The sequence below is a fragment of the Limulus polyphemus genome, unplaced genomic scaffold (assembly GCF_000517525.1).
Source record: "Limulus polyphemus unplaced genomic scaffold, Limulus_polyphemus-2.1.2 Scaffold2528, whole genome shotgun sequence".
Taxonomy (NCBI): domain Eukaryota; kingdom Metazoa; phylum Arthropoda; class Merostomata; order Xiphosura; family Limulidae; genus Limulus; species Limulus polyphemus.
In genome coordinates, this window is record NW_013668138.1 from 66,103 (window position 1) to 78,889 (window position 12,787).

General features: G+C 31.8%; 1 protein-coding gene across 5 annotated transcripts in view; it reads left to right on the top strand.

Moving 5' to 3' along the window:
* Positions 1-12,582, top strand: part of LOC106467208 (protein abrupt-like) — a 31,771-nt gene extending 19,189 nt beyond the window's left edge. For 3 of the 5 annotated variants that reach the window (XM_022395339.1, XM_022395337.1, XM_022395340.1), the window contains one exon: positions 10,984-11,232. In XM_022395339.1, the coding sequence (XP_022251047.1) occupies positions 10,984-11,189 (206 nt within the window). In that variant the 3' untranslated portion in view covers positions 11,190-11,232. Of the gene's footprint in view, positions 1-2,419; positions 2,468-10,983; positions 11,233-12,351 lie in introns of those variants that run through there. The other 2 variants (XM_022395338.1, XM_022395342.1) reach the window with 2 other exon arrangements.
* Positions 12,583-12,787: the final 205 nt, after the last annotated feature.

Sequence of the window (12,787 nt, forward strand, 5' to 3'; positions counted from 1 at the left end):
CTAGAAATGGTAATTGAATTTTCCTGTGTTATTTAATTCTTAAGAATGTTGCTGGAGATGCATGTTTTTTTTTACTTATATTGAACTGGTTAATTTTACCATGTCTGCACAATATCATAGTCAATGATAAAAGAAAAAAAACATTAAAGTTTTAGAATTGTTTTGGTGCATTGGTATATATATATTGTCATTTTTTCTTCTAGTATATGTATGTATATATTTATATATACAAATTATTCAATTTTAATTGAAAAATTTTACATTTATAAATGTCTGTGTAGATTTGCAAGACAAAATATGAAAACATTTTTTTGATGAGACTAGTCTGTGAAACATCAAATTAAAAGATATAATGTGTATTAAAATGTTCAAAAAGTTCATGTTGCTTTATGTCTGATGATATTTCAATAACTCTTATGTAAGCTGTAATCTTTCATGAAATGTTCAATACTAAAATTTATTCATGACAAGGACTTTGATTTAAAGCTGTTTTCTATGATAGCACGTAGACACTTTGTGAATGTATAAAAATGTGTAAAACTTTAATATTTGAAAACTTGCTGTGTTATCACCAGTTTAGGGAAAGTAGTAGACACACGAGGATATTTGATAACTCTCTATTACATCTATATCTTTGTAAAACACAGACCAAAGGAACATAATTTTTGTTGTTGTGATGTGTGTTTCATATTCTGCTTTAATGCCACAGGCTTGGCATTTAGTGAAATTCTACAAAGAAAATCCACTTGAATTGGACGTAGTTCTTGTATACACACACACTATAGCTCGTAGAAAACACTTGAAGGAAATGTGTTACAACTTGTTTAAAGCCTTGGCTATATAAATATACTTCTATAGCAGCTATTTAACCTCAACATCGATAAACATCCCTATCTTATGAACAGTAATATTTCGAAGTGAACATGCCACTTCTAAACACACACCACAACTCATTAATTCCTTAAAGCTTGAATCGAATGGAGTGGAGTAATCTGTTTGAAATCTACGTTCATTAATGAGAGATTCTTTTCAAAGAACATTTGTTGCTTTTATCTGATATGCTCTCAGTTGTTTTGTATCAGTAGCCATTTTATACATAGTTGTTGCTATGTGTCTGGAAACAACTATCCCTGGGTGACTTGAATACAATATTAATAAAACTGGCATTTTCCCATTGTTTTTGCATCATGTTTTTAGCCATTTATTGTTCTTCATAACAATTCTGTGTTATCATATAAAGAAGAAATATGCTCTTACCTATAGTAATTACTTATAGTAATTTAGTGTGTTAAGATATAAAAGATATATGTGATTATATCAGAGTAAGGGAAACAGTAAGGCTAGATTTGATATCTAACTAACTTTGTGGAGAAGTTTTAGTAACCATATTGCACTGATACCCAAGTTACAATGGGAAAAACCTTAACCTAATAAATATGGAAATGAATGAACAGTGTTAGTGTGGCATAATATAAATCTCTTTCTTTTATGTTAAAACAGGAACATATGTATGGAAAAAATAATTGAATAACTTGTGTTAGTGTGGAATGATATAAACTTCAGTTGAATATAATTTATTTGGTAATATAAGGATCACATATAAAAAACTATTAACCTTCAGCTGTACTTGTCTTAGCTGTTCCTGTTTCTCGAGAAATGAAGAGTAAATGACTGACATTATAGTTTATGTGTACTGCCTGGAGAGCAATAACGTAGTTATGTTAATTTTTAGAACTTGCATAAAGCCTTAAATGATTTTTTTCTTGAGATAAAAGTGCGGTTTTACGATAATAATTTTTGTAATAATCTGAATTAATGTCGGTTATAGTCTTATAATTCTTTTTGCGTAGCTACAATCATGAAATATGTATTAAATTATAGACAATTAAAAAGTTGGGGATGATTTTTGATGTCATGGTGAAATGGTTGCTATACAAGTGATATATTTATACTGTATGAGTTTTGTCCAATAAATAAAAATAAATTCATGGATAACATTTTCAAGTAAAGGCATGGGGTGTCTTATAATTATCTCTCAAAATAATTGTTTATTGGGTTGATTAGAATATTGTTATAAGATTTACATCTGTATTTGATGTTCTCACTTTTTGTGGATTTTTATATCGAGATTATTAGTCACTGAACCAAGAAAAACTTTGTTTTAATTTGTACAATCAATATCATGACATTTGAACTTAAGTGGATCTAAATCTTAAATAGATTTTTGGATTTCAGAGGAATCAGTTATACCATTAATCTTAATTTTCTTGGTTTGATTGTTTTTCCAGATAATATTTGTAGATATCCACTAGGCTTAACTTTATTAACTTAAGGAAAGATACTGAGATAAATTTATAAGCTTTAAAAATAAGATTAATTTGATATTAAGTTTGTATAATTGTAATATATGTATTTACAGTTTTCTTAAACAAGGTTTAGTGAATGATCATGGACTGATGCTGCATAGGTAAGTTATCTAATTCATAGGGACCTCTTTCAGATGCATATACTTATGTTTGTAGAATATAGGTACTTATCTAAGGAGTAGAAGTTTGTTAACCTCAAAATAAAAAGTACATTTCTTTGTCATTGGACTAGAAAGGTCATTTTGATTTTAAGAAACCATTTTGTTTTAAAGAAAGAGAATTTTACTGAAAAGCTTTTTAATTTGTTTTGTTTCTTCTTGTTTATTTTAGTAAATAAAGGAAATAAAAATATCTGTCAAGCCGTGTTATTGATGTTAAACATTGCTTACTTTGTTTGATGTAAATTTAAAATATTTTAATTTGGACTTGTGTACTGGATTTTAAAATGTGTTGATATAAATTTAAGAATTATTGTGTTAATGTATGAAATATTTACTTTCCACGAGAGGTGAACAATTTAGTATTTTAAAATAAATTCATAACTTGGGCTTTGACTTAGTGGGTGCAGAATTGTGTAACCAGTTGTATTCAGATTTGATGATGAGGAACCCACTTTTTAGAAAATAAAGTTTGGAGATGGGTAGTGAAAAAACTTTATTAGAAATGTACAACATTTCATCAAGTTTATATCATCATTAGGTACAGGTGGTTTACATAGACAATGCCACTCTTAACGGTTAATTTCAAACTTTATAAAAGTCAAGTTATCGAAAACCCTAAGCCATTTTACAGGTATTATCCAAAACATGCAACAAAAACATCTAAAAGCTACCCTAATTCCACATATCAAGAACTAAACTACTTAATAAAATGTGAACAAGAACTAGACGACCAACTTGCCTGCTATTTTGAATCAGATGAGTAGAGCAATATACAAAGGACCATCAACCAAAGCAACTCAGTGTTAAATCAAGAGAAGAAACCTATATGGAGCAAAAAACATGAACAACATGAAAGACACTACAACAACAACAACCTAATCTTTCTATCAACAGATCAGATCGACCACTAAATGACTCTCAACTTTGCCTTCAGCCATAAGACATACTAGAGTTAAGTACCAGCCTAGAAGATTAGTGATTCATTACATAAGAGAGAAAAGGCCACCTTAACTTAACATCCAACTACAAGAAATATAGAACCTCAGCCACCAGTCTTTAATGATAGGTAATTATAACAAAAGGTGGTTTCCTGAAGTTCCCAAAAACTGTATTTTAATAAATTTTTTTCAAAGTATTCTCAAACAAGACCATTAACATAATCAACCAAACCCATAAAATTAAGACCAATCTCACAAGCAACAAGATAAAATGCATCTATAATCTGAAAAAAAGACACTAATATTAAAATTTTAAATAGTGATAAAGGCAACACTACTGTAACCATGAATAACACAGAATACATCAATAGAATGAATGACATCCTTTCAAGTAAAACGAACCAACCCAACAAACAAACATAAAAAACAACTGAACAAAACCCTGTCACAAATGAAGAAAGATAATTACTGAATATCTTTATATTTGTCTATGTAAAAATGACCCACGAAAACCACAACTCTGTCTCATTCCCAAACTACACAAATAGGACTGCCCCGTATGACCTATACTATCCACTTATGAATTGTTTGAGTATAATCTTGGCACATACATATTCTGGACTCTCGTGTCTTATGTAATGTCTGCAGGTTCCTTACATAAAGATGTCTTTAATTTTAGAAACACGTTAAACCAACTAAACCCTAAAGCCTTAATGGCTAGCTTTGATGTTGTGCCACTTTCCACCAAAGTTCATGTCAAGGAAGTTTACAATATTGGACTTGACCTCTACCGTAATGACCCCAATCCTTAATTCACATCCCTAGTACACAAAAACCAACTTCAAATAGATGGTTTAAACATGGACAACCCTGTTTTACTTGTTTTCACCAATATACTTATGACCCAAATTGAAACACAAACCATACAATCTGAACTTTATCGTCCCCTATACTGGTACAGATATGCCAATTACACTTTTGCAGGTTTCACTTCTACCGAACACGAAAAACACTTTTTTTGAACACACAAACTCCATTCACCATTGAACACAAAAATAACAAACAGTTGTCTTTTCTTAACCTCAACATTATTAGATCCGACACACAGTTCAAAACCAAAATTCACAGAAAAAATCGTTCGCACAGACTTCTTCATCCCCTGGAATTCTGCCCATGAATCCAAACAAAAAATCAGTGTACTATAAAACCTTATAAACACAGCTTCAAGACTTTGCTCAACTGACTGCGTAGATGAAGAACTCAACTTTATAAAGCAATCTTTTATTCACACCAAGAAGTTCCTAGCAATTATTTTTGAAAAATTTTCACACTATCACCAGAACAAAAACCTCAAAACTCAACTCACAAACACTAATGCACCAAACAAAAACACAACATTACACTGCAGTTTACCATTCATTCCTAAAATCAGTTCAAAAATAATCAAAACTTGGAGAAAACCTTCCATGTTTTTCACCATTGAAACTCAAAAAACCACTGTACATCCATAAAAAACACTGTAATTTTAAACAAGAACCAAACATCAACATGTACAAAATAATTGAACAAAACAACCTTACTTTAAACCAACAGCCTTACTTGTACTATGCTGTTAAGCAGTCTTTGGTCATGTGTCCTCTTTGTTCCATACTGTATATATATTCATGTTTCTGGTAAACTACTTGTACCTGATAATGACATAAGCTTGTTAATTTAAGATGTTATTGATCAGTACCATTGTTGTTGTTTGAGCTGTATTTTGATGTTTAAAGAGTGTAGTTTAAGATGTTATTAATCAGCACCATAGTTGTTGTTTGAACTGTATTAATGATGTTTAAACAGTTAATGTGTTATCAGTTTGGTACCATATGTGGCTTGAATTGTATTGTGATGTCTTAACACTAGGGATGCATCGATTACTAGGTTGGCCAAATAACTGAATATCAAATATTCAGTTTAATTTGTGAGTAAAAGTTCAAATTTCAGATATAATATCTTCTTCTCAAAACAAGCTTTCTCAATTAGTACTGCCCTCTATCGGTGTAAATGTTTTGCTTGCCAACTAGCCTTGTAACTTGCACTTTTTTGTGCGTATCTACATGCAAATGATCGTGCAGCAATCCTTCACCAATAGGAGTGTAACACTATCCCTATCATAACTAATTGGCAGTCTTACTGTTAAGATGTTTGTTTTCACTTGTGATTTTCGTTATTTTGTCATTTAGTGCATTTTTATTTTCTCCATACTTTTTGTTAATTTTTTCAAGTTTATAATTTGTGATTATGCACTCTCAGTTTCAAGTATTTACAACTACCACTGCTGATACTACACCTGCAGATTTACTGACCACATCTTTGTATTCAGTCCCACAGTTATAGGCCGATGAAGTAACTACAATGATCTGTAGAGAATTGTCTAATTTTATGCATGAGGAGTATCCTGTCACACCAACACATGATGTGTCTGACAGGGAGGATGAGAATTTGCACAGCCTTTTTTTTTTCCTTTCCTGAATATGCTTCTCAGTTGCGTGTCATATCGGGAGACTTCCTCAGGCCTCCTTCTCCCTTTGTTGACTTGTTTAATCAGGTTTGTTTGATTTTGTCTTTGTCTCTTGATTTTACCTGGCCCTCCTTGGGACGAATCTTTTGGTCAATATCTGGTTTTTCCTCCTTCGTTGGATATTGTGGTTCATGCTAGTTGTCTTGGGGACAGTTGTGATCAAGAGTCAGTATCCCTCATCCATCTTGTACATTGGATAATCATTCTTTTGCTTTTCATCATGCCAACTACCCATATTTAGACTCTCAACATTTGGAATCTCTTATTCTGCTGGTGTCAATGGCATGATGCCCTTCCTACCGTGAACCTAATGTACAATTTCAGATGTTGCCAGGTGTTGTTTGTAGCACTCAGTCATTTCTGTACATATCTATTGCAGTTTGCCCTTCTAGCTGAGACATTCCTCCTTCCTACCATCTTCCAGATGTTAGTTCCTGGTGGATCAGGTGCTGGTTGGAGATGGTCCAGTCACATAAGTCCTCACATGTGTTTGGCTGACACCCTTCTCCTACTGTGGACTGGATGATAAATTCCCAATGCCACCAGGTTTTGGACTGGAGGTGTGACCCTAAATTGTAGTCCCTCTTCCTACCATCTGCTAGATTTCAGTTCCCGGTGGATCTGGTATTGGTTGGAAGCTGGATAAGACACATGAGCTCCTGCATGTGTAAGGCTGGGTTCCCTGTTGTTACTGTAAACTGGACGGCACAATCCCAATTCCACCAGATTTTGACTGGAGATGGATGCCTCCTGAGCTCTCCTTACTTCCTCCCATCTGCTGGATATCGGTTTCCAGTGGATCAGGTGTTCGTTGTGTTGGAGATGTGTAATGGTGCAGAAACTTCCCTTCCAGTACTTGTTTTTGAGGTGAAAGGTAGAGGACCTTCTTCCTACAGTGGACCTAATATACAATTCTAGATGCCACCAGGTGTTAGTTGAATTCCCATTTATGGACTGTCGTGCCTTAGCCACCCAACACCTGGGGATCCCTTACCCGCAGAAAATGTGTGGGGGCTTCTCCAAGTTTCCGACCTATATGTTTTGGCGACACATTCCTGAAGGGCAAAGAATATACCTGGCTCAAAAGTGGTGAAGTCTTCCACTGTTGTGTTGTTTTTAATTTCTTACCACACCTCATGGTCTTTCTTTGAGTGATTTCTACAGGAGGATCCTATTATTACTGGCCCTCCACCAGTTCAATGTGGGATTCTAGCTTTTTGTGAAAGAAGGTAAGATATAATATCGGAATTAACATTTTTCGAAACTGAAAATGTATTTCTGATAAATACTTACCTCCTCTCACATTTCCCATCTTTTATCCCCATTTCTGGTGTATTGGTTGACTTATGATGAACAGGTGTATTATTAGAGAAAGTACTAGTTATGATTGGGGTAGTGTCACACTCCTGTTGATGAACGGTTACTGCATGATCATTTGTATGTAGATATGCATAAACAAATGTTACAAGGTTAGTGGCAAGCCAAACATTTGTGCCGATAGAGGGCAGTACTAATTGAAAAAGCTTTTTGTGAGAGGAGGTGGCATCTTTCAGAAATACATTTTCAGTTTAGGAAAATGTTAACAATCGGTGTCCAAATAACTGAAAGTAGGGTTAAGTGTACTATGATTTTTGAAAATTATGCATTTATATCACAGCATAATTGCCTGCTTATGCTATCTGTGCAGTAGTTATAAAATTACTAAACCATACAGGCATACATTTGTGTTATTCTAAAAACAATTTACTAAATTATCAATAAATTAGAATATAACTCCTAGTTTTCTTAACATGAATAAACTTTAGTCTTCAGTACTGGATTTACTACTTGTTATTGCTGCCTGTGAATTTAGTGATGGGTCTGCAGTTGAAAACATGTAGCACAAGACAGAGAATCTATAGTGCAAGAAGCGGAACATTTAACTAAGTTTTAGTAAAGGGGTGATGGCTTTCAATTGTGATGGGTCTGCAGTTGAAAACATGTAGCACAAGACAGAGAATCTATAGTGCAAGAAGCGGAACATTTAACTAAAGTTTTAGTAAAGAGGTGATGGCTTTCAATTCACGGCAAAGACATTAGCACAAATTTGTATTGTAATGTGCAGTATTGATCAATTTCTATTTCTTGTTTTGAGTTTCACATTAAACAGTTTATGTAAATAATTAGGTCATAAAATATAATAATCAGATTGTTGTATATTGTGAACTCGATTAACTTCATTGCGATATTGAAATGAAGATATACAGATGATGGTATGCCATTTCAGTTATAGTATTTTAAAGTTATGTATAACTTATGAAATGTGCTATATTGTGTTATGATGTAGAATGCTGAAATATATCAAACCAGCTTTGTTTAGGAAAACTTTCTAAAGATTAATCCCATTGTAGTTCATTAAGTGTTATCAGACATTTTGTAGAAATTTAATCGATTGTAGGCCATTAAGCACTATTAGACACTTTCTGAAAATTCAACCCATTGTAGGTCATTAAGTATTATCAGACACTTTGTAGAAATTTAACCAATTGTAGGCCGTTAAGCACTATTAGATGCTTTCTGAAAATTAAACTCATTGTTAGGTAATTTAGTGCTATTAGACACATTCTAAAAATTAAACCTATTGTAGGCCATTAAGCACTATTAGACACTTTCTAAAAAGTAAACCCATTGTAGGTCATTAAGCACTATTAGACACTTTCTGAAAATTAAACTCATTGTGAGGTAATTTAGTGCTATTAGATACATTCTAAAAATTAAACCTATTGTAGGTCATTAAGAACTATTAGACACTTTCTAAAAATTAAACTCATAACATGTAACATTGTATTAAATGTACTGTTTAAAATGTTATGTTGATTTTGTACCGATACTCTTCTTAGAAAATTTCCAAAATTAAACTTAAATAATAATTACACTTGAAATCAGTGTTTCAAAATTTGATTATATTCTTACTCCCATTTCCAGTAATCTTGCCAAACACATGCTTAAAATTTGTTTCTCAACCTGTTAAATCATGTTCACAAATATCAACCTTAATATTTGTGAAAGATAACATGAATTTTAAGATTTTTTTTAACCTAGTGAATCATGTTCACAAGTATCAAACCTTATAATTGTGAAAGATAACATGAATTTATAAGATGTTTCTCAACCTAGTGAATAAAAAAATCATGTTCATAAGTATCAACCCTAACATTTGTGTAAGGTAACATAAATTTATGAGGTTATTCATTATAGTGAATCATGTTCACAAGTATCAACCCTAATATTTGTAAAAAAATAACATGAATTTATGAAATGTTTCTCAACCCATTGATTCATGTTCACAAGTATTAACACAAAATAAACCCTTTCTTCCCATACTGATCAAAGATTCTGTTAACCTGTGTGCTTTATTTCAGTTTCTTTCTACTGATTTTTTGAGAGATAATTGAACATATATCATTGTTATGTCAACTTTGGTTCTGTTTTCCAATTGTAAACTTTTAATTTTTTCAGGCTAAAATAGTTTACTGATGCATTTCTGTTATTCATACTTACTGTTTGTTTTGAAATTCTGATGAAGATTTTTTGTTCATCAACGAGTGAGTGAAAACAGATTTTTATTGTATATTTGCATTTCAAACTTTCTTTTCTCTAACTGTCTTATTGATGTTGATTTCTTCTCTTATTATTTAAACTACAAGTTTGTTTTGTTTGTCTGGATTCTTCCAAATTCCCTTTTATAATATAGTTTTTGATCATTATTTCATTATAATTTCTGTGGGAATATGTAATTGACTAGCTAAGACTACTTTATTCATGTTTCTTCTTTCTGCATGGAAAGTTATTACAGTACAGTTTAAGACAGACTTTTTTTGTTTTCATACAAGTTAATAACAGAGCACGTTCCTTTGAGATTCAGAAAAAATATTTTCTTCAGTCATTTTCAGTACAAATGGACTTCTTTTATTCAATGCCTATTTATACTTTTACATTCTTATCCTTGTAAGGTAGAGCAACATAGGAAAAATAAAATTTGAATATTATTGTAACATTAGACCAAATTTTCCACCTTTAATTATCTACATAAATTTACTCTGGAAAGTGACACTCTGTCATAACATTTCAAGTAAGATTTCTAAAAACTCATAACAGGATAACTGAAAAAACCATTCACATTTTGATGTTTCATCCTAATCACTACATTATCTCAACAGTTTAAAAACATAACTAAAGATATTTCTCTTTTCACCTGGATCTATATTAATAAAACTCCTTTATATATAACTGTATCTTTTACATGCACTTTCAGCTGTTTAACTTGGTTGTTTTAAGACACTCCTTTTGATGCATATAAATGTATCACATACCACATTTGGTTTAAATGTTATATGAAAGAATTCATTCAAATAATACTGTAAGGCTCAGAGTATTTTCCTAATATTTTATTTATGTTCTTTCTTAAATTATAGATTGTTTATTTGATAATTCTGAATCTTATAGTGATACCAGAAATGTTGTTATTAATAAGATCTTTGGAGTGGCAGTAAAGAGTGTATAACAATATGTCAACTGCATTATATCTGCCGCATCCAATGCCAACAAAGCCTTTTGCCCAGTACCAGCCTGGCTGGGATGTGACAGACATGATAGTGGTTGAAATGATATGTTATCATCAAATTGCTTCAACAACAACCGTTTCAGTGTGAACTGGATTAATTTGGTGAACTCTAACTTTTATCAATTTCATTTGAGTGAGAATTAGGGTAATGGTGTTTGTTTATTTTAACACTGTATATTATTAATTATTATTTTTCTTGAATTATCCTGCTTGTTATTATAAGAACGAGCGAATCTGCAAAATAGTCAGTTGATCTTGGAGTGGGTCGACGGTATAATTGTGTTTGAGAAACAGGACGTGCAGAAATAAGTAGCAGATTTGTTTGTAGTTATTAGTTCTCATTTCTCTCTAGATAAAAGGATGCTCCCTGAGAGTTCAACTGGCAGTTTAACGTGTGAGACGTGTAATAAAAGTTTCACCAGAAGACACGACTTAAAGCGCCACAACAATACTCATTCAAACATGCGAGTGTTTTTCTCCTGTTATCTTTGTTCAAAAGTTTTTTCTTGGAAGAGAAGTCTACAACAACATGTGAAGTACCATCACCATAAGTTGTAAAACCTTTTGCAAAACAGAGTAAAATCCAGGGGTACAAAGACAATGTTTTGTGCATCTGTTTTTAATTATTAAAAACCAGAATAATGACATTTTATATACATCATTTTTTGTTTAATTCTGAGTGAATATATGACATAAGAAGTTAATGTTTATTATGAACACTAAGGTGGAAGTCAGCTAGAAATTCCAAATAATAAAGCCGTAGTATAGCTTTAAAAGATTAAACTTGAAACTATGTTAATACTTAACAAATTTGTATAAAAGGGGCTCCATCTTTTAAAAATGAAAACTTCTTCTATAAAACATTTTGTTAAAAAAACGGTTTTTTCTTTACAAATTTTGTAGAAAACAACTCCTTCATTTACAAATTGCATACAAAAAGGCTATTTCCCTTTAAGAATTGTTTTTGTGAATTTTTTAAAAGTTGTAATTATAAATGGTTTTGTTTTAGTGGAAGCTATATTGTATATACCCTACAAAATCAGTGTCAGTCGAGATATTCACCTACAAAATCAGTGTCAGTCGAGATAATGCCAATTCTCTCATCAGTAGTCATATCAGTTACAGATTTCCTGTCACAATATGGGCTCTGTATATTTCTCACATAATTTATACTAGCAATTAAATAAACACGTATATTTTTCAACCTTCTTAAATGTTCCTAGATAGTTCAAAGTTAAGCCTGAAATATAAAAAAGTTTTTGTACAGGTCGTATGTGCAATAATAATTTATTGGTTCTGTGATATCATTCTCATATATTTATGGTTCTTACTTTCTAGTAGAAACTGTGAAATGGCTTCTAATACACTTCCTTAAGACATAAAATATAAAGGTACTTTTTGTTTAATAACTATGAAATATACTGCTCTCCAGGGTTTCTTTAGTTTCAAAGTAACATACTTCCAACATTCTGGTATAATGTCAAAGCTTTTATTTAATATTAGAAAATACTATTACATTATTAACCATGATACTTTCACAGTTTGTTGAAGTTACTTAGATACTTTTAGTGTTTTTTTTTGTTTATAGGTTAACATTTACTAAGAATTTAGAGTAAAAAAATCTTTTTTTTTTTTGCAACTTATGAGAAATAAGAGAACGGGAATCCTGATTTATACTTGCAAGTTAATAATAAGTTCTAATACTTTTTATTGGTTTTAGACAGAAGAATTTTCCCAGATTTGAGAACACAGGACCTTCAGCTTGGGCCAGATGTGACTAGTGACTCTAAAGTTACTAGATTTATATGTGATATATGTTGTAAAAGCTTCACAAGAAGATACGACCTGAAGCGGCACAAGTATATCCACTCAGATGTGCGAATGTGTTTCTCGTGTCACTTTTGTTCTAAGGTGTTTACTTGGAAGATCAGTTTACAGCAACACTTAAAGTTCCATCACCAGAAGTCATAAAAATGTCCTGTTACAGCAACACTTAAAGTTCCATCACCAGAAATCATAAAAATGTCCTGTTACAGCAACACTTGAAGTTCCATCATCAGAAGTCATAAAAATGTCCTGTTACAGCAACACTTGAAGTTCCATCACCAGAAGTCATAAAAATGTCCTGTTACAGCAACACTTGAAGTTCCATCACC